Here is an 18,939-nt window from a genome sequence, read left to right on the forward strand (position 1 = left end):
GTTAATAGAAAGTGAATGAATCTGTCTGTTGCTTGAGTTTATATACACTTTTTCAAATTTAAATAGTCTTATTCTTTTCTTTCTCTTAAAATTGTCATGTTTCAGTTTTTTTTTTCTTCTTTTCTGCAACTTAGTTATTATTTTTGATTGGATTCCATAAACTAAAGGAGAATAGCAGGAAGTGAGTGAGAGGCAGGATTGAGGGAAGGAGTTCAATTTTTTTCATTTTTGTGCCGTTCTGTGAAGTTTCTACCAACCCAAGCAGAGAGTATGTTCCTGACTAGTATCCAGCCTGCTTTGGCAGGCATATAAAAACATAAGGAGACAATTTCCCCTCTTCCTCTTTATATCCCTTTTTTTGGTTGTTTCTGCCCAGCCAAAATGACTGGAGTGGGGAGATTTTATCACTTCAGAGGAAACGTGAAGACAGAAATGAGACAGTGTAAAAGTGAGATGTGAAAACAGAAAGAACTAAGTCTAGTACAATATGGCAGCCAAGCACAAAGTTTAAGGGAGGTCGTTCCCATTCTTTTTTATTTGACTTTTCATGAAATAAAATCCAGTGAGATAAAACATCTTAAAACTGAGTGAAAATAAATGGTAGACTGTTTTCTTTATAATCCCTGAGTGAATCATTCTGCTTTGGGGCATGGATCGTTTTGGAAAAACCTGGCTTGGTTCTTGGCAGTTGATTTCATGTTATTGGTTATGATCAGCTGTGGCTATAAAGTGAGGATGAACTTTTCAAGGTAATGTGTGTAGCACTGATAATTTAAGAGTGTTACACGGAAGACTCAACCTTCAGGATTTAATTCTTGAAAAGCAAGAGAGATGACGATCATTAGAATTTATAGACTAAATATTCACTGAAGAAAAATTATGTGAGTCAAAGATTGGACCGGATGAATTTCCATGTGATACTGCTAGGCAGGAAAGACATAGATAAGTCATTAATGTTTGCCTTTTCCTTTGGTCTATTTCTCTAGCAAAAAAGAAATTCCTGTGTTTAACTTTACTATCCATGAGATCCACTGTCAAAGGAACATTGGTGTATGTCCTGTCTGCAAAGAACCATTTCCCAAATCTGACATGGAGACTCACATGGCTACAGAACACTGCCAGGTGAACCACCAAGTTCCCAAATGTTCATAAATGTGTTATACTTGCTATTGTGTATTAGCAAGTGAGCATGTTGTCACAAAGCCAATGTATTGATTCTCACTTCTTACTCTAGGTAACCTGCAAATGTAACCAGAAATTGGAGAAGAGACAGTTAAAGAAGCATGAGGTCAGTCTCTTTGCACTATGAAGGGAGTGAGTTACTCTCTGTGTCCGGTTCTGCTGAAATTACAGAAGCATGTGCAGAGCTAAAAGCCAGTCTACTTGAGTCTTTATTCTCTAGGTCACACTGTTTCTCAAAGTCTTACTATCTACTGTGGCCAGATTCACCTGCATGACTGTTGTGCCAGATACCTCAGAATCTTTCCCTTTGAAACCACATCTTTTATTTCTGTTGGCGTTTGGCTGGTGGCAGTGTCACTGTGGGGTAAGCCAGTTTGGGTGTTGCCAGTGTGCTACAAATTCTTTAGCACACAACCTTTTTGAAATCTTGTAATTGTATTTTGACTTCTTGATCGCTTGGATTACGTACTGTTTACATCCAAAGAAATTCCTCAAGGGCATTTGATGAGAGTGAACATGGTATTGTTTGGTCCCTAATTGAGATAAAAGTGGCCATAGATGAATGACCATATTAATTCACCAATTTAAAAATCCAACAATTCTTTAGGTGGTGGTTACATAGGAGTGTATATATGTATGTAAAAATTTTTCAAGTTATATTCTTAAGTTTTGTGCATTTCTCTCTACCTCAAAACAAATTCAACTTGTTTTTATTCACTTTTAATTGAATTATCTTTAATCATAAAAGGTGATTCAGGTTCAGTGTAGAAAATTTGGAAAATAGAGGAAAGTATGAAAAAGAAAAAAAGAACCTCTTAATAGCCCCATAGCTCAGAGAAAAACATCTCATAAATACTTTGACACTCTTTCATGTTTTTTTCTGTGCATTTGACTTGTTTTATGAGGCCTCACCAACCTAGAACGTATTATTACGGTCACATTAACAATAATAATCAGTATTTCTTTGTCTCCAGCCTCAATCTGCTATGTAAAACAACCTCCAACAAACTATCCCCCTTTCTTCTGGCATTTTCTGTGGTAATACGCCTGTCATTGTAAAAGTAAAAATACAGAGTGTTCTCTAACATTCCTGAAAGTGTATGACAATTTTAGATCAGAAATGAACTACTTAGATAGAGTCTTAAAAGATTTTGCCATTTAAAAAATACTTTATACTTCATTTGCTGTTCTAGGGGGTTACCAGCACTTTTTAGAATTGTTAACCAAATACTTAATATATGGGATGTGCTAGCTGATTAATTAGCCCTTTTGCTATAGAGTAATTTAAAGCAGTGTCATTTTTCAGTTAAAAAAGACTTAAAAAAAAAAAAAAACAACAAAACTCTTTCTGGATTGGTATAGCATCTACATGGTATATCATTTTAAAGACCCAAAAGGAGATATGCAAAAATTATCTTTCCTCTACCACTGTGCTACTTATGCCCTCTTTACCAGTTTCTGGTATTTTCTGCAAGAGATAATCCATGCATACACAAACAGTACTAAAAAAGTTTGAGGTAGCATTTGGAGTAAAACTTGGGTTTAAGTAGTGTGAAAAGAAATAAATGAAATTTTTGCTCTTCAGCACAATGGCTGTAAAGTATCTAAACTTCTGAAATGTTGTTACATGAAAGTTCTCAGCTTAAGCTCCCAAGTTTTAAAAAGTGTGTAATATAGTTAACATTTTCCTTTTTATTTTTAAAATATTTTTAGTGTTTTAGCAGCAAATTCCAATTAAGTTTTGTGCTTTATCTGCTGGTAATTTATATTCTCGGGATTCCTAGCTTATTTGGTCAATTTAAAGCCAGTGCTGTAAACAGATGTGCATAAAAGCAGTATCTTTTTAGATGGCGGTCTCTTTTCCTCCTTACCAGGTATTTAAGACTGAATTGGAATGATAAGAGGATATTGGGTTGCTGAAGTTTTGTCAGACATTTTTAAATTGCTATGCTTCCTGATATTTGTCCCTGGGGTTCTCTGACTGATTGTGGGTAACTATGTAATGTGTGTAAATTTATGTTTATCTTTGGGTCTAAGATGCGTTTCCTGTAGACAGCATATAGAAGGATCCTGTTTTTTAATCTATTCTACCAGTCTATGTCTTTTGATTGGGGAATTCAGTCCATTAACTTTTAGTGTTATTACTGTTTGGATAATATTTTCCTCTACCATTTTGCCTTTTGTATTATATATATCATATCTGACTTTCCTTCTTTCTACACTCTTCTCCATACCTCTCTCTTCTGTCTTTTCGTATCTGACTCTAGTGCTCCCTTTAGTATTTCTTGCAGTGCTGGTCTCTTGGTCACAAATTCTCTCAGTGACTTTTTGTCTGAGAATGTTTTAATTTCTCCCTCATTTTTGAAGGACAGTTTTGCTGGATATAGGAGTCTTGGTTGGCAGTTTTTCTCTTTTAGTAATTTAAATATATCATCCCACTGTCTTCTAGCTTCCATGGTTTCTGCTGAGAAATCTACACATAGTCTTATTGGGTTTCCCTTGTATGTGATGGATTGTTTTTCTCTTGCTGCTTTCAAGATCCTCTCTTTCTCTTTGACCTCTGACATTCTAACTAGTAAGTGTCTTGGAGAACGCCTGTTTGGGTTTAATCTCTTTGGGGTGCGCTGCACTTCTTGGATCTGTATATTTAGGTCTTTCATAAGAGTTGGGAAATTTTCAGTGATAATTTCTTCCGTTAGTTTTTCTCCTCCTTTTCCCTTCTCTTCTCCTTCTGGGACACCCACAACACGTTTATTTGTGCGGTTCATATTGTCCTTGAGGTCCCTGATCCCCTGTTCAAATTTTTCCATTCTTTTCCTGATAGTTTCTGTTTCTTTTTGGAATTCAGATGTTCCATCCTCCAAATCACTAATTCTAGCTTCTGTCTCTTTAAATCTATCATTGTAGGTATCCATTGTTTTTTCCATCTTTTCTACTTTATCCTTCACTTCCATAAGTTCTGTGATTTGTTTTTTCAGTTTTTCTATTTCTTCTTTCTGTTGATCCCATGCCTTCTTCATGTCCTCCCTCAATTTATCGATTTCGTTTTTGAAGAGGTTTTCCATTTCTGTTCGTATATTCAGCATTAGTTGTCTCAGCTCCTGTATCTCATTTGAACTATTGGTTTGTTCCTTTGACTGGGCCATATTTTCAATTTTCTGAGCGTGATCCGTTATCTTCTGCTGGCGTCTGGGCATTTAGTCAGATTTCTCTGGGTGTTGGACCCAACAGGTTGAAAGATTTTTCTGTGAAATCTCTGGGTTCTGTTTTTCTTATCCTGCCCAGTAGGTGGCGCTCGTGGCACATGTTTGTCTGCGGGTCCCACCAGTAAAAGGTGCTGTGGGTCCTTTAATAATGTGTGTAAATTGATGATGATTGTGATGGCTGAATGGATTCCTTTTAAGAGATTTTCTCCCTTTGTAGAACTCTGTGGCAGTAATATAAAAGGAAGTTATAATTCAAATACATAGGAAAACATGGCAGGTGAAATTAGTGCTGGAAGATATTAGAGTAGATGATTTTTGTTTTCCTTACCCTTTGCTAACATGGCCTCTCTTAGATACATATATTAACCGGCTCATTGTTCTGTGTTGCAGGAGACTGAGTGCCCTCTGCGACTTGCCCTCTGCCAGCACTGTGATTTGGAACTTTCTGTTCTTAAACTGAAGGACCACGAGGATTACTGTGGTGCCCGGACAGAGCTATGTGGCAGTTGTAGGCGTAATATCCTGGTGAAAGATCTGAAGAATCACCCTAAAGTTTGTGGGAGAGAGGGGGAGGAAAAGAGAGATGAGGTTGTCATGCCTCCTGATGCGTGTGATGAGTCTTGGAGTCAAGATGGAATCTGGATTGCATCCCAACTCCTCAGACAAATTGAAGCTCTTGACCCACCCATGAGGCTACCTCAAAGGCACCTGAGGTCCTTTGAGTCAGATCTTTTCCACAGTAGGACTACCAACCAAAGGAATGTGACATCCCAGTTTCCAATTCAGAATAATCTATGTGAGTTGTGCTTGGGATCAGGAAACTGGAATGGCATCAAAATTCCAGGACAAATGGGGTACAAAGGAGGCTAAAAAACAAAGTTTAGAACCGAACAGATCTTGATTATAAAAGCCTGACTGTAGCTGGGTAATACTGAAAAGGATACCTAACCTCCCTATATAATGGGGATAGCAGAACGTCTTCACTGTTGGATTGCTATTAGAGTTGATAATGATGATAATGGTGACATTCATTATTGATAATTAAGATTTATTAAATATACGCTATATGCAAAGTGCTTTATATGTATTTAATTCTAACGACAGTCTGTAATATTCTGTTTTATAGATCAGGAGATTGAGGCACTGAAAGTTTCAGTAACTTCCCAAAGATCATATAGCTAATATGTGGTAGAGATGGGATTTGAATTCAGGCAATCTGACTCCATGTTTAAATGGTTTTGTTCTAACGCAGAAAATATATGTAAAATATTTAGCACAGTGCGCATCTCATAGTTATGGCTCAATAATATTACTTATTCATAATTCGATTAGAATAATAATGGAGGCTTTTCTCATGGCAGACTTACTGTTTTGAAGTCCTGTTAGAACTGACAGCTCAGGATAATGGTGATCTAGGTCTCTTTTTGTTCATGCCAAGGATCCATAAACCTTGAATATTTGCTAGGCATGGACTTGAGCTGAGGAGCAACATCATCTCTAAATTATATTGTGTTGGTTGTTTTTTTTTCAGTTGAAGAACAAGAAAGGCAGGAAAGAAATAGAAGTCACCAGCTCCCCAAAGAAAGTGGTGAAGATAGTGCAAACTTGGACTTCATGTTGGCCCTGAGTCTGCAGAATGAGGGCCAAGTCCCTAATATGGCTGAGCAGAGCTTCTGGAAGGCCATATGCGAGGCAGATCAGCCCCATGGAGAGCCCAGTGCTCTCAGTGACATAAAAGGTAGGTTTCTTTATTCCTACACTGGCCTCCGTCTATTCCTGCACTGACCTCTATAGTTCTTCTAAGCCTTATACTATGCAATTAACATAAAATTGAAAATTTCTCATGAGAATTTTCTTCATTCTTTGTTTTTCCCAACTTTGTGTTTTAAAAAATTGCTAGAATAAAGTGAATACCCATATATTCCTTACCTTCACAAATTTTGATATTTTCCCACATTTGTCTTTATATATGTATCTTTCTGAACTGTTTGAGAATAAGTTGCAGACATAATGGTTTCGCCCCTAAATAATTCATCATGTTTCATTTACGAACAAGGGCATTCTTCTACATAAACTCAACAGAAATATCATACTTAGGAAATTTAAAATATGTTCCCCACTTGTACATGATGAAGTAGGTTTTTTGTTTTGTTTTCAAAATTTGGGATTCAATCAAGGATTAAAGTTTGTAGTAAGTTCTTTTGTGTTTCCTTTACTTTAGTTTCCTTCCCCCCTTTTTTTTTTATTGCTTAGGACCTTGGCACTTGTGAAGAATCCAAGCCAGTTTTTTTTTTTTAGCATAATAGTTGATTTTTATTGAGCCTTCTTAGGTGCTTAGCACTACCCTAAGCATTTTTTTTTTAGTTTGTTTTTTTTAATTTTTTATTAATTAAAAAAAATTACAAGAAAGAAACACAAACATTCCCAACACATACACTCAGCAATTCACAATATCATCACGTAGTTGCATATTCATCATCATGATCATTTCCCAGAACATTTGCATCAATTCAGAAAAAGAAATAAAAAGACAACAGAAAAATAAAACAAAAACAGAAAAAAAAATTTTACATACCATACCCCTCCCCTCCCTTTCATTGCAAGCCAGTTGTTTTGCAGAATATTTTTTCCTCAATTTATATATTTGATCTCCCATGTTTAGATTCAGGTTAAACGTTTGGCAGAAATATTAGTTTGGTGATGATGTGTCCTTCTCAAGATGTCAGTTTGTCCCATTGTTCCATTAAGGGGTCTGCCATATATCTCCGTTGTATGGGTAGCTATTTCTCTTTAGAGCCGTCTATAGGGCATTATTATTTTGAGATTGTCAGGGAACAGTTATTCACACAAAATTTGATCTAAGGGTTTTAGTATTCCTTGATGTTAGCTGGCTGAGTGGAGTATTACTATGGTGATAGTCAAATGATGATTTTTCTATTTCTTTTCTTTGTTCTACATTGTTCAGTTGTCATTCGTCTGTAAAGAACTTTTCTTCTTTCCCGCCTCTATTTAAAAACAACTCTTTTTTTTAAAAAAAAAAGTCAAGTTGTAAGAGATTTTAGGGACCTGAAAGTTGAACCTGATTTTTCTTCATGCCGCTACATGAAAAATGACTCCAAGAACACTAGATTAGTTAACATTTTGTGGATTTAGGTAAAATAGGAAATGGTCCTGGACGAAAGATCAAAGTTTGAGTCTTACGCGGCTGGTTAGAAGAGACAATAGTAGACTGTTAGTAAAACTTATATAGGTGATGACAATTTTTTCCTTCACAAAAAATCTGTATTTTAAAAATAATGTTATATTAATTTGCAATATAGTAAATGTATGTGAAATATTTTGTTTCTACTGTGTTCTCTACATAGTGGTTAATGTGGATTTTGTGTTGAAAGGCCGTGTAAAATCATTCTGTGTTCTTTAGGAGGCTATGTCCCCACAGATTGAAAAAAAGCACTGTTCTAGACCACATATTCTTCCTAAAAAATAATTATTTTTGTATTGTATAGAATTTCTAAAAAGAGTTAATTTATATGTATGTAATAGAAACAATGGGGTATACTTTTTTCCCTTTCCTTAAACTTTTTGTTTTGACAAAATTTCAAACTTAAAGGAGAGTTGCAGAAATAATACAAAAGCCCATACAGAGCACTCTAGTATATGCCTATATACTAGAGTATCCCCAAATTCCCAATAGCAAGAACCAAGGTCCATCATTTGCTATATTTGCCATATCATTCTATCTGTCCATCTATCTGTCTCTCAGTTTTCTAAACATTTGAGAATTGGTTGTATACATCATACTCTTCGGACATAATACTTCAGTGTACATTTCCTAAGAATACAGGTATTCACTTATGTGACCACCTTAAGTACAATTACCAAGTTCAAGAAATTTAACATGATATGAAGCTTACAGTCTATATTCCAAAGTAATGTAATTTTTTAAAAAATTTAATTTTAGTGGGATTTATTCATACACTATACAATCCATCTGAGGTATACAATCACTGGCTCACAGTGTCATCACATAGTTGTTCGTTCATCACCATAATCAATTTTAGAACATTTCATTACTCCAGAAAAAAGAAATAAAAATAAAGAAAACCCAAAACATCCCATATCCCTTATGTCCCCCCCATTATTGACGCCTAGTAATGGTGTGGTACATTTGTTACTGTTGCTGAAAGAATATTAAAATATTATTGTGAATTACACTCACAAAAGCTTGTAACATTCACCTCTATCCATTTCCAAATGTTTAAATCTGGCATAGTTAAAAATTCTGCATATTAAGCAACCACTCCCCATTCTCTAGCCTCATTCTGAATCCTGATAAATTATTTTATATCTGAGTTTACATTTTATAATTAGTTCATATTAGTGAGATTATACAATATTTGTCCTTTTGTGCCTGACTTATTTCACTTAGTATAATATCCACAAGTTTCATCCATGTTGTTGTGTGCTTAGGACTCTTACTGTTGCTGAATATTTCATCGTATGTATATACACTACATTTTGTTTATCCATTCATCTGTTGATGGACATTGGGTTGTTTCCATCTTTTGGCAATTGTGAATAATGTCACTATGAACATCAGTATGTAGATGTCTGTTTGTGTCCCTGCTTTGAGATCTTCTGGGTATATACCGAATAGAAGGATTGCGAGGTTGTAAGGCAACTCTATACTTAGTGTCCTGAGAAGTCGCCAAACTGTCCTCCACACTGGCTATACAATTTCACATTCACCAGCAGTTCATAAGTGTTCCTCTTTCTCCACATCCTTTCTAACACTTGTAGTTTTTGTTTGGTACTTGTTCTTATATTAAGTCTTCAATCCATTTTGAGTTAATTTTTGTGTAGGATATGAGATAGGGTCTTCTTTCATTCTTTGGATATGGATATGCAGCTCTCACTGCACCATTATTGGAGAGACTATTCTGTTCCAGTTGAATGGACTTGGGAGCCTTGACAAAAATCAGTTAACCATAGATTTGAGGCTCTGTTTCTGAACTCTTGATTCTAATCCATTGATCGATATTTCTTATCTTTCTGCCAGTACCATGTTATTTTGAACACTACAGCTTTGTAATATGCTTTGCAGTCAGGAAACATGAGTCCTCCCACTTCATTCTTCTTTTACAAGAAGTTTTTGGCTGTTTGGGACTCCTTACCCTTCCATATAAATTTGATAATTGGCTTTTCCATTTCTGCCAAGTAGGCTGTGGAATTTTGATTGGTATTACATTGGATTTGTAGATGAATTTGAGTAGAATTCACATGTTAGTGACACTTATCCTTCCAATCCATGAATACAAAATATCTTTCCATTTATTTAGGTCTTTGAGTTCTTAAAGCATATGGTGTAGTTTTCTGTGTACTTGTCCTTTATGTCCTTGTTTAAGTTTATTCATAGATACTTGATTATTTTACTTTGTATTGTGAATGGAACTTTTTCTTGAGTACTTCCTCTGTTCTCATTACTAATATGTAGAAAGACCACTAATTTTTGCATGTTAAGCCTGTATCCTGCCACTTTGCTGACCTCATTTATTAGTTCAAGTAGCTTTGACATAATTTTTTCGGGATTTTCTAAATATTGGATCATGTCTGCAAATAATGAAAGTTTTACTGTTTCTTTTCCAATTTGAATGAATACCTTTTATTTCTTTTTCTTGCCTAATTGCTCTGGCTAGAACTTCTAGCACAATGTTGAATAACAGTGGTGACCATGGGCATCCTTCTCGTTTCCAATCTTAGAGGGAAAGCTTTCAGTCCCTCATTATTGAGTATAATGTTAGCTGTGAGTTTTTCATAAATGCCCTCTATCATGAAAGGATGCTGCATTTTTTCAAATTCCTTTTCTGTGTCAATCAAGGTGATCATGTGGTTTTTCCCTTTTGATTTGTTAATGTGGTGTAGTACATTCATTGGTTTACTCGTGTTGAAACATCCTTGCACACCTGAGATAAAACCCACTTGATCATGGTATATATAATTCTTTTATTGTGCCATTGGATTTGATTTGAAGTATTTTGCTTAGGAGTTTTGCATTATATTTGTAGTGAGATTGGCTTGTAGTTTTTTTTGCTTATAGTATTTTTAGCAGTGATTGGTTTTAGGCTGATGTTGGCTTCTTAGAGTGAGTTAAGTAGTGTTCCTTCCTCTTCAGTTTTTTGGAAGAGTTTGAGCAGGAGTGGTATTAATTCTTCTTGGAGTATTCGGTAAAATTTGTGAAGCAAATATTGAAGCCATCTGGTCCATGGACTTTTCTTTGTTGGGAGGTTTTGGTTGACTGATTTAGTCTTTTGTGATTGATTGCTTTGTTGAGGTTTTCTATTTCTTCTTGAATCATTGTGAGTTGTTCTTGTGTTTCTAGGAAGCTATCCTTTTTATTTAAGTTGCCTAGCTTATTGGTATACAGTTGTTCATATGATCTTTCTTTTTTTTTTTCTTTTATTATTAATTAAAAAAATTAACAAAAAAACATTAAGATATCATTCCATTCTACAAATACAATCAGTAATTCTTAATATCATCACATAGTTGCATATTCATCATTTCTAGAACATTTGCATTGATTTAGAAAAAAATAAAAAAGACAACAGGAAAAGAAATAAAACGATAACAGAAAAAAAAAAGATTATACATGCCATACCCCTTACCCCTTGCTTTCATTTACCACTAGCACTTCAAACTGAATTTATTTTTAACATTTGTTCCCCCTATTATTTATTTATTTATTTATTTATTTATTTATTTTTTCTTATTAATTAAAAAAAAATTAACACAACATTTAGAAATCATTCCATTCTACATATGCAATCAGTAATTCTTAATATCATCACATAGATGTATGATCATCATTTCTTAGTACATTTGCATCGATTTAGGAAAAGAACTAGCAAAACAACAGAAAAAGATATAGAATGATAATATAGAGAAAAAAATAAAAATAATAAAAAATAAAAAATATATATATAAAAAAGGAAAAAGAAAAAAGAAACAAAAATCACAAACAAACAAAGAAAAAACTATAGCTCAGATGCAGCTTCATTCAGTGTTTTAACAAAATTACATTACCATTAGGTAGTATTGTGCTGTCCATTTCTGAGTTTTTGTATCTAGTCCTGTTGCACAGTCTGTATCCCTTCAGCTCCAGTTACCCATTATCTTACCCTGTTTCTAGCTCCTGCTGGTCTCTGTTACCAATGACATATTCCAAGTTTATTCTTGAATGTCAGTTCACATCAGTGGGACCATACAGTATTTGTCCTTTAGTTTTTGGTTAGACTCACTCAGCATAATGTTCTCTAGGTCCATCCATGTTATTACATGCTTCATAAGTTTATTCTGTCTTAAAGCTGCCTAATATTCCATCGTATGTATATACCACAGTTTGTTTAGCCACTCGTCTGTTGAAGGACATTTTGGCTGTTTCCATCTCTTTGCAATTGTAAATAACGCTGCTATAAACATTGGTGTGCAAATGTCCGTTTGTGTCTTTGCCCTTAAGTCCTCTGAGTAGATACCTAGCAATGGAATTGCTGGGTCGTATGGCAATTCTATATTCAGCTTTTTGAGGAACCGCCAAACTGCCTTCCACAGTGGTTGCACCATTTGACATTCCCACCAGCAGTGGATAAGTGTGCCTCTTTCTCCGCATCCTCTCCAGCACTTGTCATTTTCTGTTTTGTTGATAATGGCCATTCTGGTGGGTGTGAGATGATATCTCATTGTGGTTTTGATTTGCATTTCTCTAATGGCCAGGGACATCGAGCATCTCTTCATGTTCCTTTTGGCCATTTGTATTTCCTCTTCTGAGAGGTGTCTGTTCAAGTCTTTTTCCCATTTTGTAATTGGGTTGGCTGTCTTTTTGTTGTTGAGTTGAACAATCTCTTTATAAATTCTGGATACTAGACCTTTATCTGATATGTCGTTTCCAAATATTGTCTCCCATTGTGTAGGCTGTCTTTCTACTTTCTTGATGAAGTTCTTTGATGCACAAAAGTGTTTAATTTTGAGGAGCTCCCATTTATTTATTTCTTTCTTCAGTGCTCTTGCTTTAGGTTTAAGATCCATAAAACCGCCTCCAATTTTAAGTTTCATAAGATATCTGCCTACATTTTCCTCTAACTGTTTTATGGTCTTAGACCTAATGTTTAGATCTTTGATCCATTTTGAGTTAACTTTTGTATAGGGTGTGAGATACGGGTCCTCTTTCATTCTTTTGCATATGAATATCCAGTTCTCTAGGCACCATTTATTGAAGAGACTGTTCTGTCCCAGGTGAGTTGGCGTGACTGCCTTATCAAAGATCAAATGTCCATAGATGAGAGGGTCTATATCTGAGCACTCTATTCAATTCCATTGGTCAATATATCTATCTTTATGCCAATACCATGCTGTTTTGACCACTGTGGCTTCATAATATGCCTTAAAGTCTGGCAGTGTGTGACCTCCAGCTTCGTTTTTTTTCCTCAAGATACTTTTAGCAATTCGGGGCACCCTGCCCTTCCAGATAAATTTGCTTATTGGTTTTTCTATTTCTGAAAAATAAGTTGTTGGGATTTTGATTGGTATTGCATTCAATCTGTAGATCAATTTAGGTAGGATTGACATCTTAACTACATTTAGTCTTCCAATCCGTGAACACGGTATGTGCCCTTCCATCTATTTAGGTCTTCTGTGATTTCTTTTAACAGTTTTTTGTAGTTTTCTTTGTATAGGTTTTTTTGTCTCTTTAGTTAAATTTATTCCTAGGTATTTTATTCTTTTAGTTGCAATTGTAAATGGAATTCGTTTCTTGATTTCCCTCTCAGCTTGTTCATTGCTAGTGTATAGAAATGCTACAGATTTTTGAATGTTGGTCTTGTAACCTGCTACTTTGCTGTACTCATTTATTAGCTCTAGTAGTTTTGTTGTGGATTTTTCCGGGTTTTCGACGTATAGTATCATATCATCTGCAAACAGTGAAAGTTTTACTTCTTCCTTTCCAATTTTGATGCCTTGTATTTCTTTTTCTTGTCTAATTGCTCTGGCTAGAACCTCCAACACAATGTTGAATAATAGTGGTGATAATGGACATCCTTGTCTTGTTCCTGATCTTAGGGGGAAAGTTTTCAATTTTTCCCCATTGAGGATGATATTAGCTGTGGGTTTTTCATATATTCCCTCTATCATTTTAAGGAAGTTCCCTTGTATTCCTATCCTTTGAAGTGTTTTCAACAGGAAAAGATGTTGAATCTTGTCAAATGCCTTCTCTGCATCAATTGAGATGATCATGTGATTTTTCTGCTTTGATTTGTTGATATGGTGTATTACATTAATTGATTTTCTTCTGTTGGACCATCCTTGCATACCTGGGATGAATCCTACTTGGTCATGATGTATAATTCTTTTTTAATGTGTTGTTGGATTCGATTTGCTAGAATTTTGTTGAGGATTTTTGCATCTATATTCATTAGAGAGATTGGTCTGTAATTTTCTTTTCTTGTAGTATCTTTGTCTGGCTTTGGTATGAGGGTGATGTTGGCTTCATAGAATGAGTTAGGTAGTCTTCCTTCCTCTTCAATTTTTTTGAAGAGTTTGAGCAAGATTGGTACTAATTCTTTCTTGAATGTTTGGTAGAATTCACATGTGAAGCCATAATATGGTCCTGGACTTTTCTTTTTTGGGAGCTTCTTAATGACTTATTCAGTTTCTTTACTTGTGATTGGTTTGTTGAGGTCGTCTATTTCTTATCGAGTCAATGTTGGTTGTTCATGCCTTTCTAGGAAGTTGTCCATTTAATCTACATTGTCTTGTTGATTAGCATAAAGTTGTTTATAATATCCTCTCATTACTTCCTTTATTTCCTTGGGGTCAGTGGTTATGTCTCCTCTTCCATTTCTGACTTTATTTGTATCCTCTCTTCTTCTTTTTGTCAATCTTGCTAAGGGTCCATCAATCTTATTAATTTTCTCATAGAACCAACTTCTGGTTTTATTGATTTTCTCTATTGTTTTCATGTTCTCAGTTTCATTCATTTCTGCTCTAATCTTCATTATTTCTTTCCTTTTGCTTGCTTTGGGATTAGTTTGATGTTCTATTTCTAGTTTTTCCAAGTGGACAGTTAATTCCTTGATTTTTGCGGTTTCTTCTTTTTTGATCAAGACATTTAGGGCAATAAATTTCCCTCTTAGCACTGCCTTTGCTGCATCCCATAAATTTTGATATGTTGTGTTTTCATTTTCATTTGCTTCGAGATATTTACTGATTTCTCTTGTAACTTCTCCCTTGATCCACTGGTTGTTTAAGAGTGTGTTGTTGAGCCTCTACATATTTGTGAATTTTCTGGCACTCTGCCTATTATTGATATCCAAGTTCATTCCTTTATGATCTGAGAAAGTGTTTTGTATGATTTTTATCTTTTTAATTTTATTGAGACTTTACTTTATGACCTACTATGTGGTCTATCCTTGAGAGTGATCCATGAGCACTTAAGGAAAAGGTGTATCCTATTGTTGTAGGGTGTAATGTTCTATAAATGTCTGTTAAGTCTAGCTCATTTATTGTATTATTCAAATTCTCTTTCTTTATTGATCCTCTTTCTAGATGTTCTGTACATTCATGAGAATGGGGGATTGAAGTCTCGAACTATTATGGTAGATATGTCTATTTCTCTTTTCAGTGTTTGCCTCATATATTTTGGAGCACTCTGGCTCTGTGCATAAATATTTATGATTGTCATGTCTTCTTGTTGAATTGTTCTTTTTTATTAATACATAGTGTCCTTCTTTGTCTCTGTTCTAGTTTGCTAGCTGCCGGAATGCAATATACCAGAAACGGAATGACTTTTTAAAAGGGGAATTTAATAAGTTGCTAGTTTACAGTTCTAAGGCTGAGAAAATATCCCAATTAAAACAAGTCTATAGAAATGTCCAATCAAAGGCATCCAGGCAAAGATACCTTGGTTCAAGAAGGCCGATGAAGTTCAGGGTTTCTCTCTCAAGTGAGAAGGCACATGGTGAACACAGTCAGGGCTGCTCTGTTGGCTGGAAGGGCACATGGTGAATACGGTGTCATCTGCTAGCTTACTCTCCTGGCTTCTGGTTTCATGAAGCTCCCTGGGAGGCGTTTTCCTTCTTCATCTCCAATGGACTCTCTGCTTCGTGGTGCTGCAGCATTCTCTGCTCTCTCTGAATCTCTCATTCTCCAAAATATTTCCTCTTTTATAGGACTCCAATAAACCAATCAGGATCCACCCAAATGGGTGGAGACATGTCACCCCCTAATCCAGTTTAACAATCACTCTTGACTAAATCCCATCATTCAGGGAGATGATCTGATTACAGTTTCAAACATACAGTATTGAATAGAGATTATTCTGCCTTTATGAAATGATATTTTGATTAAAACATGGCTTTTCTTAGGGGGCATACTTCCTTTCAAACCAGCGCAGTCTCTTAAGTGTTTTACATTTGAAATCCAACTTGTTGTGGATATTAGTATAGCTACTCCTGCTCTTTTCTGATTGTTGTTTGCATGAAATATCTTTCCCCAACCTTTCATTTTCAACATATGTTTATCCTTGGGTCTAAGATGCATCTCCTGTAGACAGCATTTAGATGGGTCCTATTTTTTAATCCATTCTGCCAGTGTATGTCTTTGATTGGGGAGTTTAATCCATTAACATTTAGTGTTATTACTATAAGGGCAGTACTTCCTTCTACCATTTTGCCTTTTGCATTATGTATGTCATATCTAATTGTTCGTCTTTTTCCTTTACTGAAAGTCTTCATTTCTACACTCTTCTCCACACCTCTCTGTCCTGTCTTTTCCTGTCTGTCTCTAGTGCTCCCTTTAGTATTTCTTGCAGAAACCGGTCTCTTGGTCACAAATTCTGTCAGTGATTTTTTGTCTGAAAATGTTTTAATTTCCCCCTCATTTTTCAAGGACAATTTTGTTGGATATAGATTTCTTGGTTGGCAGTTTTTCTCTTTTAGTAACTTGTATATACCATGCCACACTGTCTTTTCACTTCCATGGTTTCTGTTGAGAAATGTACACATAGTCTTATTGGGCTTCCCTTGGATGTGATGGATTATTCTTCCCTTGCTGCTTTCAAGGTTCTCTCTTTCTCTTTGGCATCTGACATTCTGATTAGTAAGTGGCTTGGAATATGTCTTCTTGGGTCTATTCTGTTTGGGGTACGCTGTACTTCTTGAATCTTTAATTTTAAATCTTTCCTAAGAGTTGGGAAATTTTCAGTGGTAATTTCCTCCTTTAGTTTTTCTCCTCCTTTTCCCTTATCTTCTCCTTCTAGGACACCCACAACACGTATATTTGCATGCTTCATGTTGTCATTCAGTTCTGTGATTCCCTGCTCATATTTCCCCTTCTTTTCCCTATATTTTCTTTTGCTTGTCGAATTTCAGATGTCCTGTCCTCCAGTTCACTAATCCTATCTCCTGCCTCTTGAAATCTAACAATGTAGGGTTCCATTGTTTTTTTCATCTACTGTGCCTTTCATTCCCATAAGTTCTGTGACTTGTTTTTTCATACTTTCGATTTCTTCTTTTCGTTCCTTTTCTTTATCCTCTCTCAGTTCATTGATTTGATTTTTGATGAGGCTTTCCATGTATGTTTGGACATTTCTGAATTAATTGTTTCAACTCCTGTATCTCATTTGAATTGTTGGTTTGTTCCTTTGACTGGGCCATATCTTCAATTTTCCTAGTATGATATTTTTTGCTGGCATCTAGGTATTTAATTTCCTTTATAAGTTTATTCTGGAGATTGTTTTCACTTTTTTTCTTAGGATTTTGTTGCTGGATGACTTTGTTGTCTACCTGTTCTTTGACATTCAGTTCAGCTTATTCTAGACCTCTGACTTTGATTTTGTTTAACAGATCAGTATTTTTCAGTTTATGTTTTCTTGTTTCTTTCTCTGCCTGTATGGTGCCTTTTTTTTTCTCCCTTAGGAGGGTCTACTTGGGTATTATAGACCCCAGCCAGATTTTCCCAGACCAAACTGGCCTCCTGTCAGGAGGAGTCACCTGCAGCAGTTTTCCCTGAGGATGAGACCCAATAGGTTGAAAGACTTTCCTATGAAGCCTCTGAACTCTGTGTTTTTCCTATCCTGCCTGGTGTGTGGTGCTTGTCTTCCTATGGGTCCCACCTGCATAAGGTGATGTGGTACCTTTAAGTTCAACAGACTCTCCTTGCTGGGGGCATGGGTGAGACAGAAGAGTGTTTGTAGGCTGGCTTGAATCACTTCACTTTTCCAGACCCTGGGGTCTGAATTCCTTGAGGGAGGGATTCCACCTGAGCTGGGCCCCACCCCTCTCCTCGGGAAGGCACAGGCTCCAGACAGACTCTCAGACAAGCTTAATGCCACCCATACCTGAGGCATTTGAAGCCTGAGAAACCCTGCACCTGTATCCAAAAAGCAGTCAAGCTGTAGAAACACAACCACAAGAAAAGAAAAAGAAAAATCCTTTTCAGAGCAGGACCCCTGTTCTTCCGGTTTGCTAATCAAGAGCTTAAGTTGGTACGTTGCCCTGTGTATCTCCAGGTCCTATATGCCCCCTCCTTTCCTTCAGGGCCCAGATCCTTTCAAGTATTTTGTGCTATCTGATTCAAAAAACCTCTGTTTTTTTCTTTTTTCTTTTTCTGTCCACCCTGCCCCCTCTGTGCCAGGGCAAAAACCAGCAACCTCAGCTTTTCCTCGAGGTTCACCTGTGCTGGGGGCCTATTTTAGCAGTCTGAATTAGTTAATTAATTCCACAATTGGAGCTTGGTTTTGCTCAGCCCCTGCTGCTAGTAAAGTCCCTTTCCTTTCCCCTCTGGGAAGCAGCCTCTGGGGGAGGGGCACCTGCGCTGCCGGTTGGGAGACTTGTGGTTCTGGGTGGGCTTGCAGCCAGTCCATCTTGTCCAGACTGGTGTATGATCTTTGTCCGGTCACTGATGTAGCTCCAGCAGTTGTTCTGTACTGTTCCTGGCTATTTACTAGCTGCTTTGGAGGACGTACTAAATCCCACTCCCCACTAAGCTGCCATCTTGGCCCTCTCTCAGCAAAAATAACTGTCTTAAAATATTTTTATTTTGTCTTCATTTTTGATAGTTTCTCTGTTCATGCAATTCTAGGTTGCCAGTGACTCTTTCTTAGTATTAGAAGATGATATTCTGCATTTTGGCCTTTACTGTTTCTTCTCTGTAGATAATCTGCCCTTTCTGGCTGTTTTTTTTTTGCTCTGGCTGCCTTTGAGGTCTTTGGTCTTTGGTGTTTTTTAGTTTGATTATGATTTGTCTGGTTTGAATTTCTTCAGATTCGCTGGCCTTCCTGATTGAAACATTTAGTATTTTTCATCAATGGAAAATTCTCATCCAATATTTTTTCGATTATTGCCTCTCTTCCATTTTCTCTATTCTTTTTTTCTCTTAAATTACAGTTAGGTATATTAAAGTTCACTCTGTCCTCCATATCCCTTAACTCACATTTTCCATTTCTTTGTATTCTAGGTAAATTTCTTTCTCTTTCTTAGTTCACTAATTTTCCCCTTAATCA

General features: G+C 36.0%; 1 protein-coding gene across 2 annotated transcripts in view; it reads left to right on the forward strand.

The window, feature by feature from the left end:
- Positions 1-18,939, forward strand: part of TRAFD1 (TRAF-type zinc finger domain containing 1) — a 32,997-nt gene that overhangs the window by 6,563 nt on the left and 7,495 nt on the right. The window contains exons 3-6 of one of the 2 annotated variants that reach the window (XM_077159889.1): positions 987-1,122; positions 1,235-1,288; positions 4,779-5,184; positions 5,920-6,126. In XM_077159889.1, the coding sequence (XP_077016004.1) occupies positions 987-1,122; positions 1,235-1,288; positions 4,779-5,184; positions 5,920-6,126 (803 nt within the window). The remainder of the gene's footprint in view (positions 1-986; positions 1,123-1,234; positions 1,289-4,778; positions 5,185-5,919; positions 6,127-18,939) is intronic. The other variant, XM_077159890.1, reaches the window with a different exon arrangement.

The sequence above is a fragment of the Tamandua tetradactyla genome, chromosome 5 (genome assembly GCF_023851605.1).
Source record: "Tamandua tetradactyla isolate mTamTet1 chromosome 5, mTamTet1.pri, whole genome shotgun sequence".
NCBI classification, from domain to species: domain Eukaryota; kingdom Metazoa; phylum Chordata; class Mammalia; order Pilosa; family Myrmecophagidae; genus Tamandua; species Tamandua tetradactyla.